Source organism: Amblyraja radiata, chromosome 4 (genome assembly GCF_010909765.2).
Source record: "Amblyraja radiata isolate CabotCenter1 chromosome 4, sAmbRad1.1.pri, whole genome shotgun sequence".
Lineage (NCBI taxonomy): Eukaryota > Metazoa > Chordata > Chondrichthyes > Rajiformes > Rajidae > Amblyraja > Amblyraja radiata.
The window spans coordinates 104,584,961-104,604,956 of NC_045959.1; the positions used below are offsets into that span (position 1 = coordinate 104,584,961).

Consider the following 19,996-nt stretch of genomic DNA (forward strand, 5'->3'; position numbering starts at 1 on the left):
GTCTACTCCTCAAGGCTGCATGTTTAGCTCCCTGCTCTACTGTCTTTTCATCCATGACTGCGGCAAAGCGCAGCTCCAATGCCATCAATAAACTCGCCAGCCACACCACTGTGGTTGTCCGAATCACTGCAGCCTCTTGCGTTTCTGCCCGTCGGAATTGCAGTACCGGGCTATAATGCAACCAGTCAGGTTACTTTCCATGATGCACCTGTCGTAGCTAGTTAGAGTATTTGGGGACAAGCCAAATTTCTTTCAGCTTTCAAGAAAGTGGAAGCTCTGGTGTGCCTTCTTCACAATTAAATCTATTTGCTGGGTCCAGGACAAGTCATCCTAGATATTAACAACTCAGGAATTTGAAGCTGTTGACTCCACCGCTAACCCACCAATGAAAACTGACATTTGGTCTCCCAACTTCCTCTTGTGAAGTTATTGATTAGTTCCCTGGTTTGAGTGAAGTTCAGGAAGAGATTTATTGTGTTAATCGAGTAGGTTTTTTCTGTACTGTATGGTGGCTCATCGCCACCCGTGATTCGGACAACTACAGTGGTGTGGCTGGCGAGTTTATTGATGGCATTGGAGCTGCACTTTGCCGCACAGTCATGGGTGAAAAAATGGTAGAGCAGGGAGCTAAACACGCAGCCTTGAGGAGTAGAAGTGTTGACGACCAGTGAGGTGGAGATGTTGTTACTGACCACTGATTGAGGTCTGCAGACGAGGAAGTCATAACAAGAGGATTTCAGGAGTAGAGAGGTTCTTCTGCAGTTGTATAGGGCTCTGGTGAGACCACATCTGGAGTATTGTGTACAGTTTTGGTCTCCTAATTTGAGGAAGGACATCCTTGTGATTGAGGCAGTGCAGCGTAGGTTCACGAGATTGATCCCTGGGATGGCGGGACTGTCATATGAGGAAAGATTGAAAAGACTAGGTTTGTATTCACTGGAGTTTAGAAGGATGAGGGGGAATCTTATAGAAACATATAAAATTATAAATGGACTGGACAAGCTAGATGCAGGAAAAAGTGGAGTCAAGGGATATGGGGAGAAGGCAGGCACGGGTTATTGATAGGGGACGATCAGCCATGATCACAATGAATGGCGGTGCTGGTTCGAATGGCCGAATGGCCTCCTGCACCTATTTTCTATGTTTCTAGATCCAACTGCGAAGGAAGGTTCCCCTTTGCTGCTATAGTCAGCAAACAGCACAGTCATGTTTCAAAGAATATGCACAGTTAGTAAAGAAATCATACAAATGGCAATGATTTATGCTAAAGAACGTCTGAAAAAAAACATGGAATGGGCAAATGTGGAAAGATATTGAAGTTGTCTGTGCCTTCATCTTTCTTAAAACTAGAGTTCTCTCCCTAAAACTCCCTACCTGCTTCCCTAAAGCACCCATAGTAAGGGAAAGATTTAATAAGAACCTGAGGGGTACCTTTTTCCACACAGAGGGTGACGGGTGTATGGAACGAGCTGGTGGTGAAGGTAGTTGAAGCAGGTAGTATCGCAGCATTTAAGAAACATTTGCACAGGTAGATGGATAGAACAGGTTTAGAGGGATATGGGCCAAAGACAGGCAGGTGGGACGTGTAGATGAGACATTGGTCGGTGTGGGCAAGTTGGGACGAGGGCCTGTTTCCAGTCTGTATGACTCTATGATCCTCTCTATGACTCGGTTGGCGTGGGCCGCCAAGAACAAAGAAGGACCATTGGGATTATAATGTGTACTTTGTAACTTTGACGGTGTACTTTGTGCCTTGTATGCAAAATCAAACAATTTACTGTACCTAGGTACATGTGACCAGGGCTCTCGCTTAACCTTTTTTCCCTGTTGCCAGCCGGGCAACCTCGGCAGCTTTTTAGGTTGCCAAATGACAGTTTAGGTGGTCATTTAAGATGGCTTGCATGACGCGTGCGATAATGTGCTCGGATGAAGTGCGTAGTTACCAGTCGGAATTATGCTCAATGAAGCATTCACATATTATTTCTGCTTCAAATAAAGTCACAAACTAAACATACTCACCATTCAAGACATGATATATACCACAATGTCATGCAGCAAAATTACAATACAATATCTCATCTATTTTTACACGTAGCAAGGAATGCAATTTCTATTATCTCTTTCCCCTTCCAAACAAAAATATGGTTATTCAGCATATGATCAACCTCGGTGAGACCAAGCGCAGGCTTGGCAATCGCTTCGCACAACACCTCCACTCAGTTCGCAATAACCAACCTCAATTCCCGGTGGCGCAGCACTTCCCCCTCGCATTCCGAATCCGACCTTTATGTCCTGGGCCTCCTCCATGGCCAGAGTGAGGCCCACCGCAAATTGGAGGAGCAGCACCTCATATTTTGCTTGGGTAGTTTACACCCCAGCGGTATGAACATTGGCTTCTCCAATTTCAGGTAGTCCTTGCTTTCTCCCTCCTACCCCTCGCATTCCCAGCTCTCCCACAGCCTACTGTCTCCGCCTCTTCCTTTCTGTTTCCCGCCCCCACCCCTCCCGACATCAGTCTGAAGAAGGGACTCGACCCGAAACGTCGCCTATTTCCTTCACTCCATAGATGCTGCCTCACCTGCAGGGCCGGATTTAGATGAAGAGAGGCCCTAAGCTATTTCACTTGTGAGCCCCCCCCAATCCCCCACCCCCACGACTAGAGGACCATGACTACCCGACAGTGACAGTGTGACACTTTTAGTCGCATGCACTTGTTAAGCACACATTTTGCTTACTTTCCTTCCTACCATAGAGATATAACGTCTATAATAGACTTTAGAAACATAGAAACATAGAAATTAGGTGCAGGAGTAGGCCATTCGGCCCTTCGAGCCTGCACCGCCATTCAATATGATCATGGCTGATCATCCAACTCAGTATCCCGTACCTGCCTTCTCTCCATACCCTCTGATCCCCTTAGCCAATTAAAGTAATTAAAATTTAATTATATTTCTATGAATCTACAGACCTTGGCTCACCAAAATTGTTCCCAATTGGGCCCCGCACCTCCTAAGGCCGACCCTGGGTGAGCCCTCTGCTGAGCAAAGATCATAGAGCGGTTCGGTATCTGAGAGAGGGAGGTCAGGTGAACACATGGCAGGGTTGGGGCCAGAGGAAGGCAGGTGAGTGGGCTGAGGCCAAGGCGATATCTGGTGGAGGGGTGGTGGGTGGTCAGGGGGTAGGGGGGTATGAGGACTGTAGTGTGGGTGGGGAAGAGCTGGGGTCACATGGTTTGAGGGGAATGGGGAAGACCCAGTGGAACAGCCACTGAGATTACCAGGGTTGGGGGACTAGCCCTAGGACCCAGCGCAGTCAAACCCAGGGGAGTGGGAATCTGCAGCGTGGGGACTTCAGGCCCGGTGCTGAGTCCAGGCTGCCAGTAAGGCGACGGCTGCGGGCTGCTGGAGGGCGGTGGAGTGGCCAGGGTCAGCGGGCAAAGAGTAGGAGGTCCTGGTGGGCGGATGATCGGTGAGGCGGCGAGGTTCGACGGGTCCGGTGAGGCAGCGAGGTGAGTAGGCCCCCCTAGATCTCGAGGCCCTAACCTTAAGCTTGTCTAGCTTATACGTAAATCCAGGCCTGCTCACCTGCTGAGTTTCTCCAGCATTTTTGTCTACCCATCCACACAAGTTCTGTTATCCCACTTTCCTCACCCACTCCCTGCACATTTGGGGCAATTATACAGAGACAATTAACCTACGAAGCCAATGCGTCTTTGGGATGTGGGAGGAAACCCACACGCTTGCAGGGAGAATGTGCAAATTCGACAGACAGTGCCCGAGAACAGGATTGAACACAGATCTCTGGCGTGTGACGCAGCAAGTCCACCAGCTGTGCCACTATATTTTATTTTCCAACACACAAATAATTATACGTTGATAACTTTGGTTACTAAAAAAAAAGAAACTCCATTTTCAGTCTTAAATCTCTAAGTGACGCTATGTCCCCCTTTATAGCTACTGTATGTTTTAATTCAGTTCAAGGCTATTGGGGCAGTACATTGGCCATAAATTTGCTGTCTAAAATTGGCAGAGACCCGGAATTGATCCTGAATATGGGTGCTGTCTGTATGGAGTTTTGTTTTCTAGTTTATAACATTGTTTACAGGGTACTATGTTTACATATTCTGTTGTGCTGCTGTAAGTGAGGATTTCATTGTTCTAACTGGGATGTGAGAGAATAAAACACTCTTGACTTACGTCGCTGATGTGTGGGATAGAACTAGAGTACGGGTGATCAGTGGTCGGCGTGGACTCGGTGGGCCGAAGGGCCTGTTTCCACGCTGTATCTTTAAATTAAACTAAAAACACTAAAACCAGAGGAAATGTAAAGAAGGGTTTCTACCCGAAAAACGTCACCCAATTTTTTCTATCCAGAGATGCTGGCTGCTCCATGGAGTTGCCCCGCACAATTAAAGCATGGAATAGTCTTCACCCTACCATAGGTACCAACCAGACACAACTAAATTTAAGGTAGCTAAGTCCAAGTCAAGTCAAGAGAGTTTTATTGTCATGTGTCCCAGATAGGACAATGAAACTCTTGCTTACTGCAGCACAACAGAATATGTAAACATAATACAGAACAGGAGGTAAAAGTTCACTGTGTCTATATACTATAGACCATATATTTACACAATAAATGAACAGATAAGAAGCAATAGGCTGTTATTTTTCAGAGTTTGGCGGTGGTGGGTCCACCAGTTTAAATTCCATTTCGAATATTTTTGGAGGACCAGGAAACCAAGAAGCAAGAGTTACTCCAGGGAGTTTCTGCAGCTCCAGGGAGTGATTCTGTGTTGTTTTTCAGCGGTCGCAGTGAGGCAGTGACCGGACAGCAATGGCGGCCAGAACTCCCACAATGCAAAGGGAGGGAGAAAGTGGCCGACGCCGACCAGTTGCCGTGGCAGTGCGCATGTGCAGGGTCGCACATGCGCACAAGCACGGCCGATGATGTGCTCGGCGGCCGGCCGTGCCGAGCGGAGACCCGAGACCCGAGCCGAGAGCTGGAGCCGAGAGCTGGAGCCGAGAGCCGAGACCTGGACACGGATGGCGGGCAGGTGTCCCGGTTGCTTGCCAAGTGGGGCAAAATGACAGGGCTTTTAGGTTGCCCGGCGGGACTGTAAGTTGCCATTGGCACCCGGGCAACCGCTAATTTCGAGCCCTGGTGACAATAAAGTATCATTGAATCATAAAGGAATACATGGCCATCAGAAATTATGTAGGAACTTCAGCAGTGAAAATAAAGTGGAAAATAAAATGAGTCAGCAAATATGGGACTATTTTTCCCCCCAATTAAACAGAATTTCCACTATTCTCCCCCTTCTCCACTTCCCCCCTCCCCTCACATCCCATTCTCTCCCTCTCTCGCCCTTCTCCCATTCTCCAACCCCCCCCCCCCCCCCCACTTTCCCCGACGCCCCCCATTTGTGGACCCAGCCTGCCACCAGCGATCCCCCGCACACTATCCCACACACGTTAGGGCCAATTTATACAAACCTGTGTGCCTTTGGAGTGCGGGAGGAAACCCTAACCCTAATTCTAGGTTGATAGGCTAGGTATAAGTATTAATTGTCCCTAGTGTGTGTGGGATAGTGTGCGGGGGATCGTTGGTCGGTGCGGACTCGGTGAGCCGAAGGGCACTGATTCTATGAACTAAATGTGACATGGGCCCCAGGGGTTGGACTCGAACCCCCAATATTCTGCATGGGAACTAAACTGTTGGCCACGAGTTGTCCCAGAGGCAGATCTCTCTTCCAATGGTCTCTCCAAACCCCCAGAGGCAGCGGGCTTTTCAACTGGGTACAGGCAATGTTGTCAATGTACCAGTGTCACCCACCTGCTCCGGCCACTGAGTATAAATACCCACCACCCATTTTGAAACAAGGCAAGGGGGGGGGGGGGGGGGGGGGGGGGGTGTTGGTCCCAAAGTCTGCATTCATCCCATAGTCAATATTACTAAAGCAGATGACGTGGCCTTTGTACAGTACTATTAGTGGAATCTAGCTGTCACAGGCTGGGTCCACAATGGGGGGCATCGGGGAAAATGGGGGGGGGGGGGGGTTTGGAGAATGGGAGAAAGGAGGGAGAAGGGGAGGGGGGGGAGTGGAGAAGGGGGAGAAGAGTAGAACGGGGAGAAGGGAGGAAGAGGGGAGAACGGGGAGAGAGGAGGGGAGAACTGGGGGGGGGGAGTGGAGAAGGAGGGATGGTGCGGAGGGGGGAAGAGGGGAGTTCAGTCTACACTCACTGAATCCATCCCTGTGAAAAGTTAGAGACGGTGATTGGATCTGGAAGCGGACCCATACATCTGTAAATAAAACTGAACGACTCAGACATCTTATCATTTGCACAGTTGATTTTATTGTATCAATTTTAATATATTAATGTTTAAAATCCATGCAATGAAAGAAGAATATTTTACAGCCCATCTGTGGTCCCTAACTCTAACCTGGCGTTACCAGCAGGACAGCATACGTCAGCGTGTGACAGGGTGCATGACATGATGAGACTGTTGACTGTCGCCCCTGGATTTTGAACATCCCAAAATCCTGGGGCAGCAGGGAGACACCGCACGTCACCCACGAGTCACTACATGCGTCACCACGCGTCATCCGACCACGACGCGACAACCTCTTTTTAGGCTGTCGCCGAAAATGTCGCCCAGGTGGGACATGCCCTTAACTGTCTACCTCTCCGAACTGAACAGATCCCTTGACAAGTCCTCCCGATTGTCCTCTATATTCTTTACGCTAGGGCCCTTGCCTCGGCTAATTTGGGAATTGCTCACAAAGATGCAATTCATTCTTGTCGCAGGCCTGATGCCACTATCACACAAAGTGGAATCCCTCTTTCCCGCATTACCCCTCTAGTTGCGTGTTCATCTTCCTTATCTGAATGGCGATTTGTGTGTGGATCAGAGAGTAATCCAGGCAGCATAATCCTTGGAAGATTTGTTAGCTCCTGGTTCTTTCCAAACGACCTCTTAACCTGTTTTTACTTGCCCTGTTAACAGCCATAATGACCGGATCCTAGCGCTTCCTCTGATCTCCTTCCACGCTGATTTAGAATGTGTCCCAAAATGGGTGGTGGGTATTTAGACTCAGTAGGATATTATCTGAGACCTTCCTATGATTATTGAAGCCCTTCAGCTTTCCCTTTGTAGTTTCCAACTCCATTCTTTGAACAGCAACACCGGAAATTGGAGGAACAGCACCTCATATTCCGCTTGGGGAGTCTGCATCCTGGGGGCATGAACATTGAATTCTCCCAATTTTGTTAGTCCTTGCTGTCTCCTCCACTTCCTCAGCCCTCCTGCTGTCTCCTCCCATCCCCCAGCCTTCGGGCTCCTCCTTTTTCCTTTCTTCTCCCCGCCCCCCCACCCCCCCATCAGTCTGAAGAAGGGTTTCGTCCCGAAACGTTGCCTATTTCCTTCGCTCCATAGATGCTGCTGCACCCGCTGAGTTTCTCCAGCTTTTTTGTGTATCTTCCATTCTTTGAATAACCTCTTTGTGGTGCTGAAGAAAGCATCTTTCCAATGCATTTTATCCACATTTTCACAGACAGTGATGTAGCAAAGTATATTGTACCTGTTCAATGACATCAGTGACAAGATTCTCACCCTATCCCATTCACATTCCCATTGGGCTTTGAGATAGGACCCATTGATCCTGCACGTGAATGAAGCTTGGTGTAAACAATTCAGAAACGTCTCCCAGTGTCTCCAACTTGCATTCCAGCTCAGTAGTTGATCTGGAGATATCTGCTGGAGATCTGTGTACTTGATCACAAACCCATATTATTATCATGGCACAACCATCTGCATTTAATGATCATTTTCGATCATTTATTTATAGATTTGTTTTGTTAACATACAAAAGTCCTGGAGGAACTCAGAAGGTCAGGCAGCATCTGGGGAGGATGGACAGACGATGTCTCGGGTCAGGACCCTTCCACGGACTGATGGAGTAGTGGGGAGAAAGCTGAAAATAAGAGGTGGTGGGGCAAAGCCTGGCAAGTGATAGGTGGATGTAGGTGAGGGGGAGGAGTAATTTGCTGATATGCATAAGACAAGGGGAATGAAGCAGGTGACTGGGGTGGTGGGAGAAATGTGTGAGCGAGGTGATTTGAACATTGGATTCTCCAATTTCAAGTAATACCCTTCCCTCGTTCTCTTGGTCTTCCCTGACCTCAGCCCAGTGTGCACACATTACCCCCACCAACCCAGTCATCCTGCTCCTTTCCTCTCCATATGCTTATTTCCCATCCCGTGGTCCATAGATCCCTTTTATCCTTCCTCTTTAGCTACCCCCTTTCGCCCATTTCCATTCCTCTGGCCAATCATCCTCCCTTCGCCTGTATCCATCAGTCACCTGCCAGGCTTCGCCCCACCCCTACCTTTCTTTTCCAGCTTTCTCCCCCGACGGTCTAGATGACTGAAGAAGGGTACTGAATCGAAATGTGACCTGTACATTTTCTGTGATGGAAATGTTGCCAGATGCACTGAATTCTTCCAGCACTTTATTCTTGCTCAATATTCCAGCATCTGCAGTTTGTGTCTACCTTGTACAAACCAAATAAACCTTGTGGCCACAGTTTACTTTATAAAGCCCCTGTCCCACTTTCCCGAATTACTCACGAATTCTCCCGAGTTTTCCCCTTGATTCAAACTCGGAGAATTACGGTAATAGCCAGCTGTAGGTACTCGGGGCTATTTTTTTTTTTACTCGTGGACATTTTTCCACATGTTGGAAAAAACGTCCCGACTTACCTGATGCCCCGAGTACCTACGGCTGGCATTACGAGCCGCTACGAAATATCTACGGACTCCTACGGCCTCCTACATACTCGCTATGGGCTCCTACGGACTCGCTACAGACACTCTCCCAGTTTGAAGCAAGGGGAAAACTCAGGAGAATTCATGAGTAACTCGGGAAAGTGGGACAGGCCCTTAACTTGACAAGCAGAAAAAATCACTTCAAAAAGAAAGTCTTGAGGGGGAGGAATAAATCCTGTTTATGCACGACCTTCGCTCAATTATCAGTTTTCACTTCGTTCTCGGGAGTCAAGAGTCGAGAGTTGTTTTATTGTCGTATGTCCCGAAATGGAACAATTAAATTCTTACTTGCAGCAGCCCAACAGATATGTAAACATACTCTGTAAGGACCATGATAAACAACAACAAAAAGTTAGCTAGGCTGCCGACTTCACTAGTGCTTATGCATCAAACTCTATTGAGCAACGTAACGTGGAGTTTTAATCTTTTTAGCTTGGAGTAACAAAATCTATAGATATTAAGAAAACTTTTTTTAATCCTATGAGAAAAATAACTTTGTTATTGTGCATCTGAAAAACTCCAGCCCCCCTAACTCCCTTTTCCCCATTGTTACAATCGGGGTTTTTTTAACACAATTTGCCATAAAGCGCTGTTTATTCAGAACTCATTTTACCTCCGCCATCTTTGCTGACTAAAACAAAATGACTTTACCATTATTTTGATGTTGAATTGATCACACGGAAAGTTTAACGAAAGTACAGTACATGCACTGAGTAAATTATACACAATCCTGATGGTTATTTTTGCTTTCTTTTTGCTGCAGATATGCATAAGCGTTGGATTGATGTTTTATGTTGTGCACAGGGCACATACAGAACTGGATGCAGCCATTCTTGCTTGCCAAATGGAGCTAAAGACTTCACTGATTAAAGGCGGTCACCCAAATGGAGCCAGCTTTACATTCTGTAATAAGAGGACTTCAACACTGACAAGTGCTGGGATTAATATTGTCTGACTGATAATTGCACACATCCCTGGAACTGTAAACGTGCCAGTTAGTACTAATTTAAGTTAAATGCCTGTGAGGCTAATGCCTAATTATTATACATTAGTAGGTATGGATTCACACAACTGCTTTAAAAGTAAAGCTAAGAGAATGGCACTGACACCTAGAATAGATACAAGTTGAAGCCATACCATGATGGAGTACAATTGTTGGCAGAAAAAGAGATGAAGGTGAACGATCAAATAAATATTAGTGATATCTTGATAACTGAGCCCGACATGTTGTTCAGTTAAATCATTTATTTCTGTGCTGTGCAGGATTTAACGACCATGTTCTCCACCAGTAAGGTAAGGAGGATTGCCTCCTAGACAATTAATCTTGGAAAATATTTGGAAAGTGCAATATTTCGCAATCTAGTACACTTCGCACTGGTGCATTGAATAAGACCATCCCTCGTTGATACACAGGATCAAGAGAGCAAGAACCAAAGTTTGTTCCCAGGCGTGGAGAGAGAAATGAACTGTTAGATGCACAGATCAGAACAATTGAATTTAACTTGAGCATACAAATGTCTTCTTTGTAGGTAGTCCTTTGGGATTAAGCCTGACTGACTTCACTTGAACTAGTTCTGAGGGCAATGTGGAACTCTGCCACAGGCGGGGCAAAGGTGCTAGATGTGGACATTTTGGAAGGTGGCCCACTCCTATTTTCCTTGCTCACCTGTGTGCTCCTGATGGTGGCACTCAAGATCCTTGATGCCATTCTGAACGCTCCTCCATTTTGAACGACCATGGCCAGAGATTCCAAGAGAATGTTACGTCTTCAAAGGTTGTGAGGAGTTACTTAACTCTTTCTTCATCTGCTTGGTTCACTTCCCTAGACAGACCTCTGAATAGTATGTTTGTTTTGGGAGACTGGTGTCGCGCATGTAAACAATATGGCCTGAACATTGGAGCAACGCGTGCAATTATGTCCTTTATGCTGGGGATGCTTAATCCCAAAGGACTGCCATGATATGCGAACCATTGGCACACTACTCTCTCCCAGGTTATCATGGCAGTAGCTTTGGAGGATTTTCTGAAGGCAGTTGGCATTATCTCTTCAGTGCTCTGATGTAGGTAGTCCTTGACTCAGAAATATAAGGGCAGGAATCTCTGCTGCCAGGTACACTAGTTACTGCTATGTATGAGTTTCTGATCTTCCTCAGATGGCCCAAGGCTGTTCTGGTTCACTAAAGGCCCAGTTGTATTTCATCTGCCTCTGCTGAGGGGTGGCTGCCGGATAAATGGGAAGTGACCCAAGCATAATACAGAATGGATGGTCAAGGATGAGTCAATATCTCTTTTTGTTTTACAATGTTATTTATTTAAATGCTAATCATTGCCTGTTCATTGTCATACATTTCAATGTGTTCTTTCAGCCAAACACACCCAAATGTTCCCGTGCTTTCATTTGGTGCCTTTGCTTGGATTTAAGACCATGGTTTTTGCCTTGAATTCAAACTAGGTGTCAACACCTTTAATATGATCATCACTCTTTCGCTAAGGCCCCCTTTTACAACAAGATTATCAATTAACTTGCCTTATTGGGCACGATAGGATAAGATCTAAAATAACTTCTTCCCCAGTAAATTTTTAACATGCTAATCTAGAAATGCATCTCTGGCACATTCCGTAAATTCATCTTTCACCTTATTATGTGAACCTCGAATTTCCTGATCTAAGACATGCTCAATGCTACAACTACTGGTTGATAGCATGTAGATAACTTCTACCAATGTTTTCTGTCTGTTGTTATTGCTTACCTTGGCCCATATTGATTCTGGTTTGCGTTGATTTCTCGCCACTGTGCCAATCTGTTCCCTTATTGATATTATCACCTGGTTGTCCTCCTGCCTGTTCTTCCTAAATGTCAGATTCCCTGGTATATTTAATTCCTAATTCTGCAACCAAATTTTCCCAGTGGCAAAGAGATCATACCTGTTTACTTTTAAATCGTATTCAGATATTGAATCTTTGTCATTTTACTAACTTTCTATGCTTTAACACACTTTGTTGCTTGAATTTATATTTGTTGTCTACTTATTTTGTTTACTACATTTCTAATGTCTCCTTCCAGCTTTGTTTCACTAGTTTCTAAATTCCTTTTGGAGTTCCCATCACCCTGCCTAGCAAACACTTCATGTAACTAGGAGTTAACAATGTTCTCATCTATTGCTAGAAAAATAGAATACAGAACTTATGTAAGACATTGTTGAGACCACAACTGGAGTGGAGCGTTTAAAAAGAAGCTTTATGCTTAGTAATGATCTCCCTATTTAAGGAAGGAGTTCATGTACTGGAAGCAGTTTGGAGAAGGTTTTCAGGACTGGGTATCAGGAATGTATCATATGTTGTCTTCTCAGGAGTCATCGGACAGGGTAGGTTTGTTTACGCTGGAGTCTAGAAAAATGAGAGTGATTTTGATAGGATAGATGTGGAGAGGATGCTTAGTTCAGTGGGCAAATGTAGAACTATTGAAAAGCACGGAGTCGCCCATTTAAGAAGAGATAAGTGAAATATTTTCTAAGGATCATGAGTTTTTGGAGTGCTTTCTCAAAGAGCAGTAACAACTGTGCCTTTAAATATTTTAATGGCAAAAGTAGCTAGATATTTAACAAGTGGAAAGGTGTGGGGAACGTGGAGTACAATCAGAATAGCCATTATCTTATTCAATTATGAAGCAGATTTAATGAGGTCATTGTTCCAAATTCATTGTATACATTATACATTATATATTTATATTTAGTTTTTAGGTCAGACTGTGAAATAATTTAACAAGAACCAATGCCTGCGTCAGGGGTGTTGCTATAAGGTTTTGGGACTGGTGTTGGTCATAACAAGACAGGGCCTGCAAGAATATTGTCAGGAGGAGACTCCAAAGACATACAAGTATGTAGGTTAATTGGCTTGGTGTATGTATAAATTGTCCCAAGTGTGTGTAGGATAGTGTCAATATGCGGGGATCGCTGGTCGGCGCGGAGTCGGTGGGCTCTATCTCTAAACTAAAGGAGAACTAAACTGTAATTGTTTTTCCTATTCTCATTTCATGCCTTGCCAGAGGAATGCAACTGTTGTGACCCGAGCATTGAGGTCACCCGGGAGATAGGCACAAAAAGCTGGAGTGACTCAGTAGGAGAGGCAGCCATCTCTGGAGAGAATGGGTGACGTTTCGGATCGAGATTCTTCTTCAGACTTCAGCTTTTTGTATCTATCTTTGGTTTAAACCAGCATCTGCAGTTCCTTCCTACACAGGTTACCTAGGAGGATCAGTTCGCAGTTGCCGGGGTAGGGTTTCTTTCAGGGTCAGAGTAGAAGCCATTCTTGGTCTCATCTGTTGCTTCTGTGGTTGGGCCATGTACACTGATGGCTGTAGCGTGTTAGTTCTGTGTTGGGGCGATAGAGTCATGAAGTGTTCACTTATCCCTTTGGTGAGTCACTGAGATGGCAGAATAGCTCACTGGACAGCAAAAACCACCCCATTGGAGTCAGTGTTCCCTTTCCCGGTTGCCCTTGCAGATGTCGTGCTTTGAGTTGGTATTTTTCTGCCCATTATGTCTCGCCCCAGGGTGGCAATGTCTTGTGAGCATGAGAGATTCTGGGCCTTGATAAAGGAGCATTGTTTGCGTCTCTCCCTGTTGATGCTGCCCATAAGTGCCCAGAATTTATTGAGTGAAAGTTGCCTCTGTTTGATATCTGAATGTGGGATGGCCACTGCACAACCAGCTATCACTTGGATATATCAAACTAAGATCTTGATCCTGGCCCAACAATCTCCAAGACGACCGTAGGCCAGGCTCAGTTACATGGATGTTAATGGTTGTACTAGGTTACCATGTGTATGAGCGCCTGTCAGCATATATGCAAGATGAAGTACACTCGGGGAAAGATGGCCTTGCCTATAGCTGCCTTGTCACTTCCTTTTCCACCTGTACCTAGAGTAAACACCACTGAATCTCTTTCCATTTGGTGCCCTGACCCTTTATCCTTGTATTTCCCAATCCTTGACACCCCTCCCTCTCTTTCCGTAGCTACCTGGCCCCCTCCTCCTTTCCTTGAACAGGGTGCACCTCTCCCTATTTCCTATACCCCTCTGCTCTAGCTCCTTGCGCCTGTATCTTCTCGTTTACCAGCTCCATTAATCCTCCATCAATCTTCAGCCCTATGAAACAATCAAAGCGTCCTCCTTGAGTTTGGTTAAAACTCCTCCGTTGTTTTGCTGATCAGATGAACATCATCTTCAGAGATATTTCTGCATTTGCTTGTAGCTTTCTAATTGAAGAGTAGCAGCCCGGATAACTCATGTTACTGCAATATGCACTTTAGTTAAATATATTTTAATCAAATACTGTTTCTAAAGGGTGGCAGCAGAGAACATTTCCAAATATAAATTGACATTGTTACCCAACTGTTGAAGCGGTTATTAATGAATTAGGTTAAATACTATTCTGTACAGTAGAGTCAGCATTAATCTAGAGGCATTACCTGTTAATAATCATCTGTTTGAACCAGATAGGAATAGGAACATAATGCACAAGAGCATGCTCCTATTCATCAGAATATGGAAGTAAAAATGCAATCACAAAGTGATATATTTTTTGCGATTTATTCCAATTTGCACGGGTTCAAAATGTACCATGCATTTCTGAAAATGTATGCGTGCTTGCACACTTTTGAAGCTTATCTGAAACTAATCAATTGTACATGTTAACTTCTTAAAGCTTTTTGTTACTGTATTGTGTGAACATTTTGGTACTGAGGGGTTTATCAACATTTTGATATATTAATCTCTACATCTTGCAAACTATGATCCCATTTGTTATTAAAGAGGTCTGCAATAATCTCAGTGGTGTGTCCACTTCTGGAGTGTTTGGGTAATTTTGCTCTGCATTTTAAATAATAATCCATTAAATTAGTTGCTTTTCTAAATTAAAACCTATGAAATAAAACACTTGTTGCTGTTACACAAAAGCCTAATTATTTGACTGGCCATCCATCTTGATTAATGGAATTTTCAGCTATCTCGTGACAAATCTAAAGATTCATTAAATTGACAGGATCAGAAATATTTTCATTCATGGTGAGATAAAATATTTTAGTTCATTTTATGTTCAGCATCATTTACTGCATTATCATCTTTTACAGCAGATTAAATAGCAAGTATGTTGATAAATGACGCAATAAATAGCAGAGATGCCGCAAATGGTATGAACAAATACTTTGAATGAATGTCTTTTTTCTGTTTGCTTGTTGCACAGTGCCAGACTAATTTTTCCTTGATGGTAATCTGATAGCCACTTTATTTACATTTCATGCTATAATGATTTTCTGCATATGTTGAAACAGAGTTGCATGTTACAAATGCTATTTGTACTCTTGTTTTTATAACCTGGGTGCATAATAGGTACTGGAATTAATCACAATGCAATTCTGGCACATATCAAGTACTGAATTGTCTTTTATTTGACATGTACATCGTGTTTTGAGTTGTATGGCCATTAAGCCACGGAAATGTTTTACAAATTCTCTCAGGATAACAGGGGGCAGCAAAGTGGCGCAGCGATAGAGTTGCTGCATTACAGCTCCAGAGATCCAGGTTTGATGCTGACTACGGGTGCTGTCTGTCCGTTCATCTTGTGACCCCGTGGGGTTTCCCCGGGTGCTCTGGTTCCAAAGACGTGCAGATTTGTGGGTAAATTGGCTTCTGTAAATTGCCCTCAGTATGTGGGATGCGAAAGTGGGATAACATAGAATTATTGTATGGGAGATCGTTGGTCGGCGTGGACTGGATGGGTCGAAGGGCCTGTTTCCACGGTGTATCTCTAAACGAAACTAATCATAGAACAAAAATTAAACAGTGGTAGTGAATACCCAAAGTAATAAATAGTGGTGAAAATATATTTGATAAATAATTTGAATCTTCTCAAAATGGACATACTGGATTTGTATAATTCTGCTCTGAATTGTGATGGTGGAAGGCAGTAAAGCAAGATGATTATGCTTTGCACATTTTGGAAATCTATGTTTAAGAAAGAACTGCAGATGCTGGAAAAATCGAAGGTAGACAAAAATGCTGGAGAAACTCAGCGGGTGAGGCAGCATCTAATCTATGGAGCGAAGGAATAGGAGACGTTTCGGGGCTCGACCCGAAACGTCACCTATTCCTTCGCTCCATAGATTAGATGCTGCCTCACTCGCTGAGTTTCTCCAGCATTTTTGTCTACCTTGGAAATCTATATTATTGATTACAATTTGAAAGACATGGATCATGTATATGCTCTTTCTAAATCCGTTAAAAATTCTATGATGTTTGCATCTGAACCAGATCACCACCAAGTTAATCAATGCAAAAATCCCCTTCTCAGAAGAGTGTTTGGTTGTATGAAGTTTTAGAAAAGCACACTATAAAGAATATATATTGTTCCCTGCTTGCCTATGAATATCAGTGAAACGGGTACAGATCCAACAGTTTAGAACTCGAAGCTTTGATTACATAATAGTTTTTTTATTGTAAATAAATGTAAAATACAGCTGTAACTTCTCTATAAACAAAAGTTGAACTGATGCAAAAATGTTATCCCAACTTTTTTGTCGTAGAGTGGCAAACGCACAATGGTGGACAATTTAATTAAGGTTTGAATTCAATTAAAGTGAACCACCATTTATATTTGTTGGAAAAGTATTAAGGTTTTCTCAAATATGAATTCTGCTTGCTGACGCCTTGATATAATGGCACAATGCTATCATGTATAATCAGTGATACGTAATGTATGTAGAGGTTTCCAGTTATCAGCTGCAATACAATACAATACCGTTTATTGTCATTGGCAGGTGATTTTAGCAGAAATGTCACCATAGTTGTTTAAAGTTTGGTGTGAATGATCTCCATCAAGAATCTGATGCTCATAAACTTTACATTCATATGGCCAGCCACTGCCAGTGTGGGACCTAAAGAATAAAAAGCTTGTCAAAATTAAAACTTATATTCTAACAAGTGATTCCAATTATTTAATGTCTCTTGAATGGTTGCTAAAATACTTTCCTGACTACACATGCAAAATCGTGCTTTTTAAAAAAACCAGATTCATAACTCAACTTTTGTGCTCTGAGTAATTGTGAATTCTCCAGAGTTTGGAGCACACAAATCTAGGCTTGGAGATACCATCTTTTGGATAGAGCAATGAACGCCTCAATGAACTAAAAATGACCCTAAATGTTCTTACATTGCTGTTTGTGGGAGCTCTATGGAACCCACTGCGAGTTTTGCTTCCTTTATTACAACACTGGACATCTTTCAAAAACATGCTTCAATGACTGTATGGAACTTTGGCATATCCTGAGTTGGTGAAAGACATTGTATACATGCAAGTCTTCTTTTCTCCATACCTCTTTCCATCCCTCACCCAAACCATACCCCATCATAACATGTTCTCAGTCACTGTCAAAATGTACATATAAATATTTGGATTGCTGTACACTAAACTTGAAACCATTGGGTTATACATTTTTACTCCAGATTACAGACTATGCATTCACCCTATCTAACCACCCCTCCCCCTTATGGATTTTATACACATTTGCAATCCCCACCCATTTGCAGTTATGGGGAGCTCCAGTAATTAAATTCACTCTGCTCAGCAGTAAGCAGGTCTTTGATGGTGTCCTGCTGAGGCTGTGCCCCACACAGTCCTGATAAGGCACTAGTCTTGGAGCATTGTCTCTTATCAAAGATAGGAGTGTGTTTTGTCACTTTTTCAAAAGACATTCAAAAACCATACTTAAAGTAAAGCAATACATTTAGAAAAAAAAAGAACTTTTTTAAACTATTAATTTTAAAATCAGTATCATTCTTCAAATCGGTATGAAGATGGTTCCTGGCCCAAAAAGTCACGTGTCCATTCCCTTCACAGATGCAGCCTGCCCCACTAAGTTCCTCCAGCAATTTGGGGTTTTGCTCAAGATTCTAGCATGTGCAGTTCCTTGTGTCTCTACTTTAAAAAATATATAGTTTTGCTTCCTCATCTCCAGACTGGGTGATCCTATGTAACGAGTAATGAATCTGATGCTCACCAGCATTGACTAATATAGGATTGGTAAGGTAGGCTCCCCAATGTAATGCTGGTGTATCTGTCATTCAGCAAGCCTTGGATTCAGCAGGTCCATGTACTTATCACAAGTTATGGGAGTAGAATTAGGCCATTCGGCCCATTGAGTACTCTGCCATTCAATCATGGCTGATCTTTGCCTCCTAATCCAATTTCCTGCCTTCTTCCCATAACCCTTGACACCTGTTCTAATCAATAATTTCTCTATCTCTGCTGTAAAAATATCCTCTTGCCTTGGCCTCCACAGCCCTCTGTGTCAATGAGTTCCAAAGATTAACTACGCTCTGACTAAAGAAGTTCCTCCTCGCCTCCTTTCTAAAAGAGCACCCTACAGTTTTGAGGTTCTGACCTCTGGTCGTAGACTCTCCCACTAGTGGAAATAGCCTTTCCACATCCACTATTCCTTTCATTATTCTGTAAGTTTCAATGAGGTGTCCCCCCACCCCCCCCCCTCAATCTTCTGAACACCAGCGAGTACAGGCCCAGTGCTGTCAAACACACATCATATGCTAAACCACTCATTCCTGGAATAATTCTTGTAATTCTCCTCTGGTCCCTCTCCAGAGCCAGCATATGCTTCCTCAGATCTGGGGCCCAAATTTGCTCACAGTACTCCAAATGTGGCCTGACCAGCACCTTATAGAGAGCCTCAACGTTACATTTCTTATCAATATCAGTCTCCTTTTGAGCCAAATAATTAAATTGTTATAACCTCCAAAACACCCTTCAAAAGTGTTGTAAGTGTAATGTTCATGCTGCTGTCATTTACTCAAGACATATCCATGTTTATACGCTGTTTGCTGGGTCACAAAAAACTGCATGACACAGTGCAACTGCTGGGAAACTACAGTATGAAAGAGGCTTAAATTTGCCCTCCGCAAGATGTTCAATGTTAGAAAGCAGGTGGGATGGCAGCAGAGAGGTTGTCTCCAAGTTTGCGAGTCAATAAATGAATAAATACACAACACATCAAGAATCATAAGATCATGAGTGGAATAGATCGGGCAGATGCACAGAATCTCTTGCCCAGAGTATGGGAATCGAGGACCAGAGGACATAGGTTCAAGGTGAAGGGGAAAAGATTTCATAGGAATCTGAGAGGTATTTTTTTTCACGCAAAAGGTGGTGGGTGTATGGAATAAGCTGCCAGAGGAGATAGTTGAGGCTGGGACTATCCCAACGTTTAAGAAACAGTTAGACAGGCACATGGATAGGACTGGAGAGATATGGACCAAGCGCAGGCAGTGGAACTAGTGAAGCTGGGACATGTTGGCCGGTGTGGGCAAGTTGGGCCTGGTTCTACACTGTATCACTCTATGATTCTATAAAGACCAGGTCTGAAGAAGGGTCTCGATCCGAAACATTGCCTATCCATGTTCTCCAGAGATGCTGCCTGACTCACTGAGTTAATCCAGCACGTTGTCTTTTTTTTTTGTAAACCAGTATCTGCACTTCCTTGTTTCTACAAGAGTCATTATCTTCCTCAAAGATAGGTGAGCAATTACACGCAGTTCCAAGTGGAGTTCCTAGCATTTCTTAGGAAATTGCATACCATTAGGCCAAGCAACTTTTGAAAGTAGATGAGGTTAGACTAGGTGCATGTGACCCTCTGTCTTACCTGGAAGGACCTCTAAGGCCCTGGGAGATATTACATTGCCTGCAGTTGCAGGGGAAAGTACCCAGGGAGGGGGTGGTCTGGGTGAGTAGGGATGAATGAACCAAGGAGTTACGGAGGGAGTAATCTCTGCCAAAGACTGAAAGGTGTGGAGATGGAAAGTTGTGACTAGTGGTGTGATCACATTGGAGGTGCCGGAAATGTAAGAGGATGATTTGTTGGATGTGAAGGCTGATGGGGTGAAAGGAGAAGACCAAGGGAGCTCTATTTGTGGAAGGTTCAGTATGACAAGGGTTAAGGTAGCTGTGCAGCACCTTTGGATATCCTTTGTCGTATAGCACAAAGTTCTTGATAGACATCCTTTGACGTACAGCTAGCTGTAACCTAGAGCACCAGGCTCTTGATAATCATCCTTCCTAAAATAAAATACAAATAAAGGATTAAATAACACGTATAGGAAAGAACT

General features: G+C 43.9%; 1 protein-coding gene across 2 annotated transcripts in view; it reads left to right on the forward strand.

Moving 5' to 3' along the window:
* tmem64 (transmembrane protein 64) overlaps positions 1-14,773 on the forward strand; it is a 65,483-nt gene extending 50,710 nt beyond the window's left edge. For both annotated transcript variants that reach the window (XM_033020159.1, XM_033020160.1), the window contains one exon: positions 9,590-14,773. In XM_033020159.1, coding sequence (XP_032876050.1) covers positions 9,590-9,781 — 192 coding nt within the window. In that variant the 3' untranslated portion in view covers positions 9,782-14,773. The remainder of the gene's footprint in view (positions 1-9,589) is intronic.
* The last annotated feature ends 5,223 nt before the right edge of the window (positions 14,774-19,996 follow it).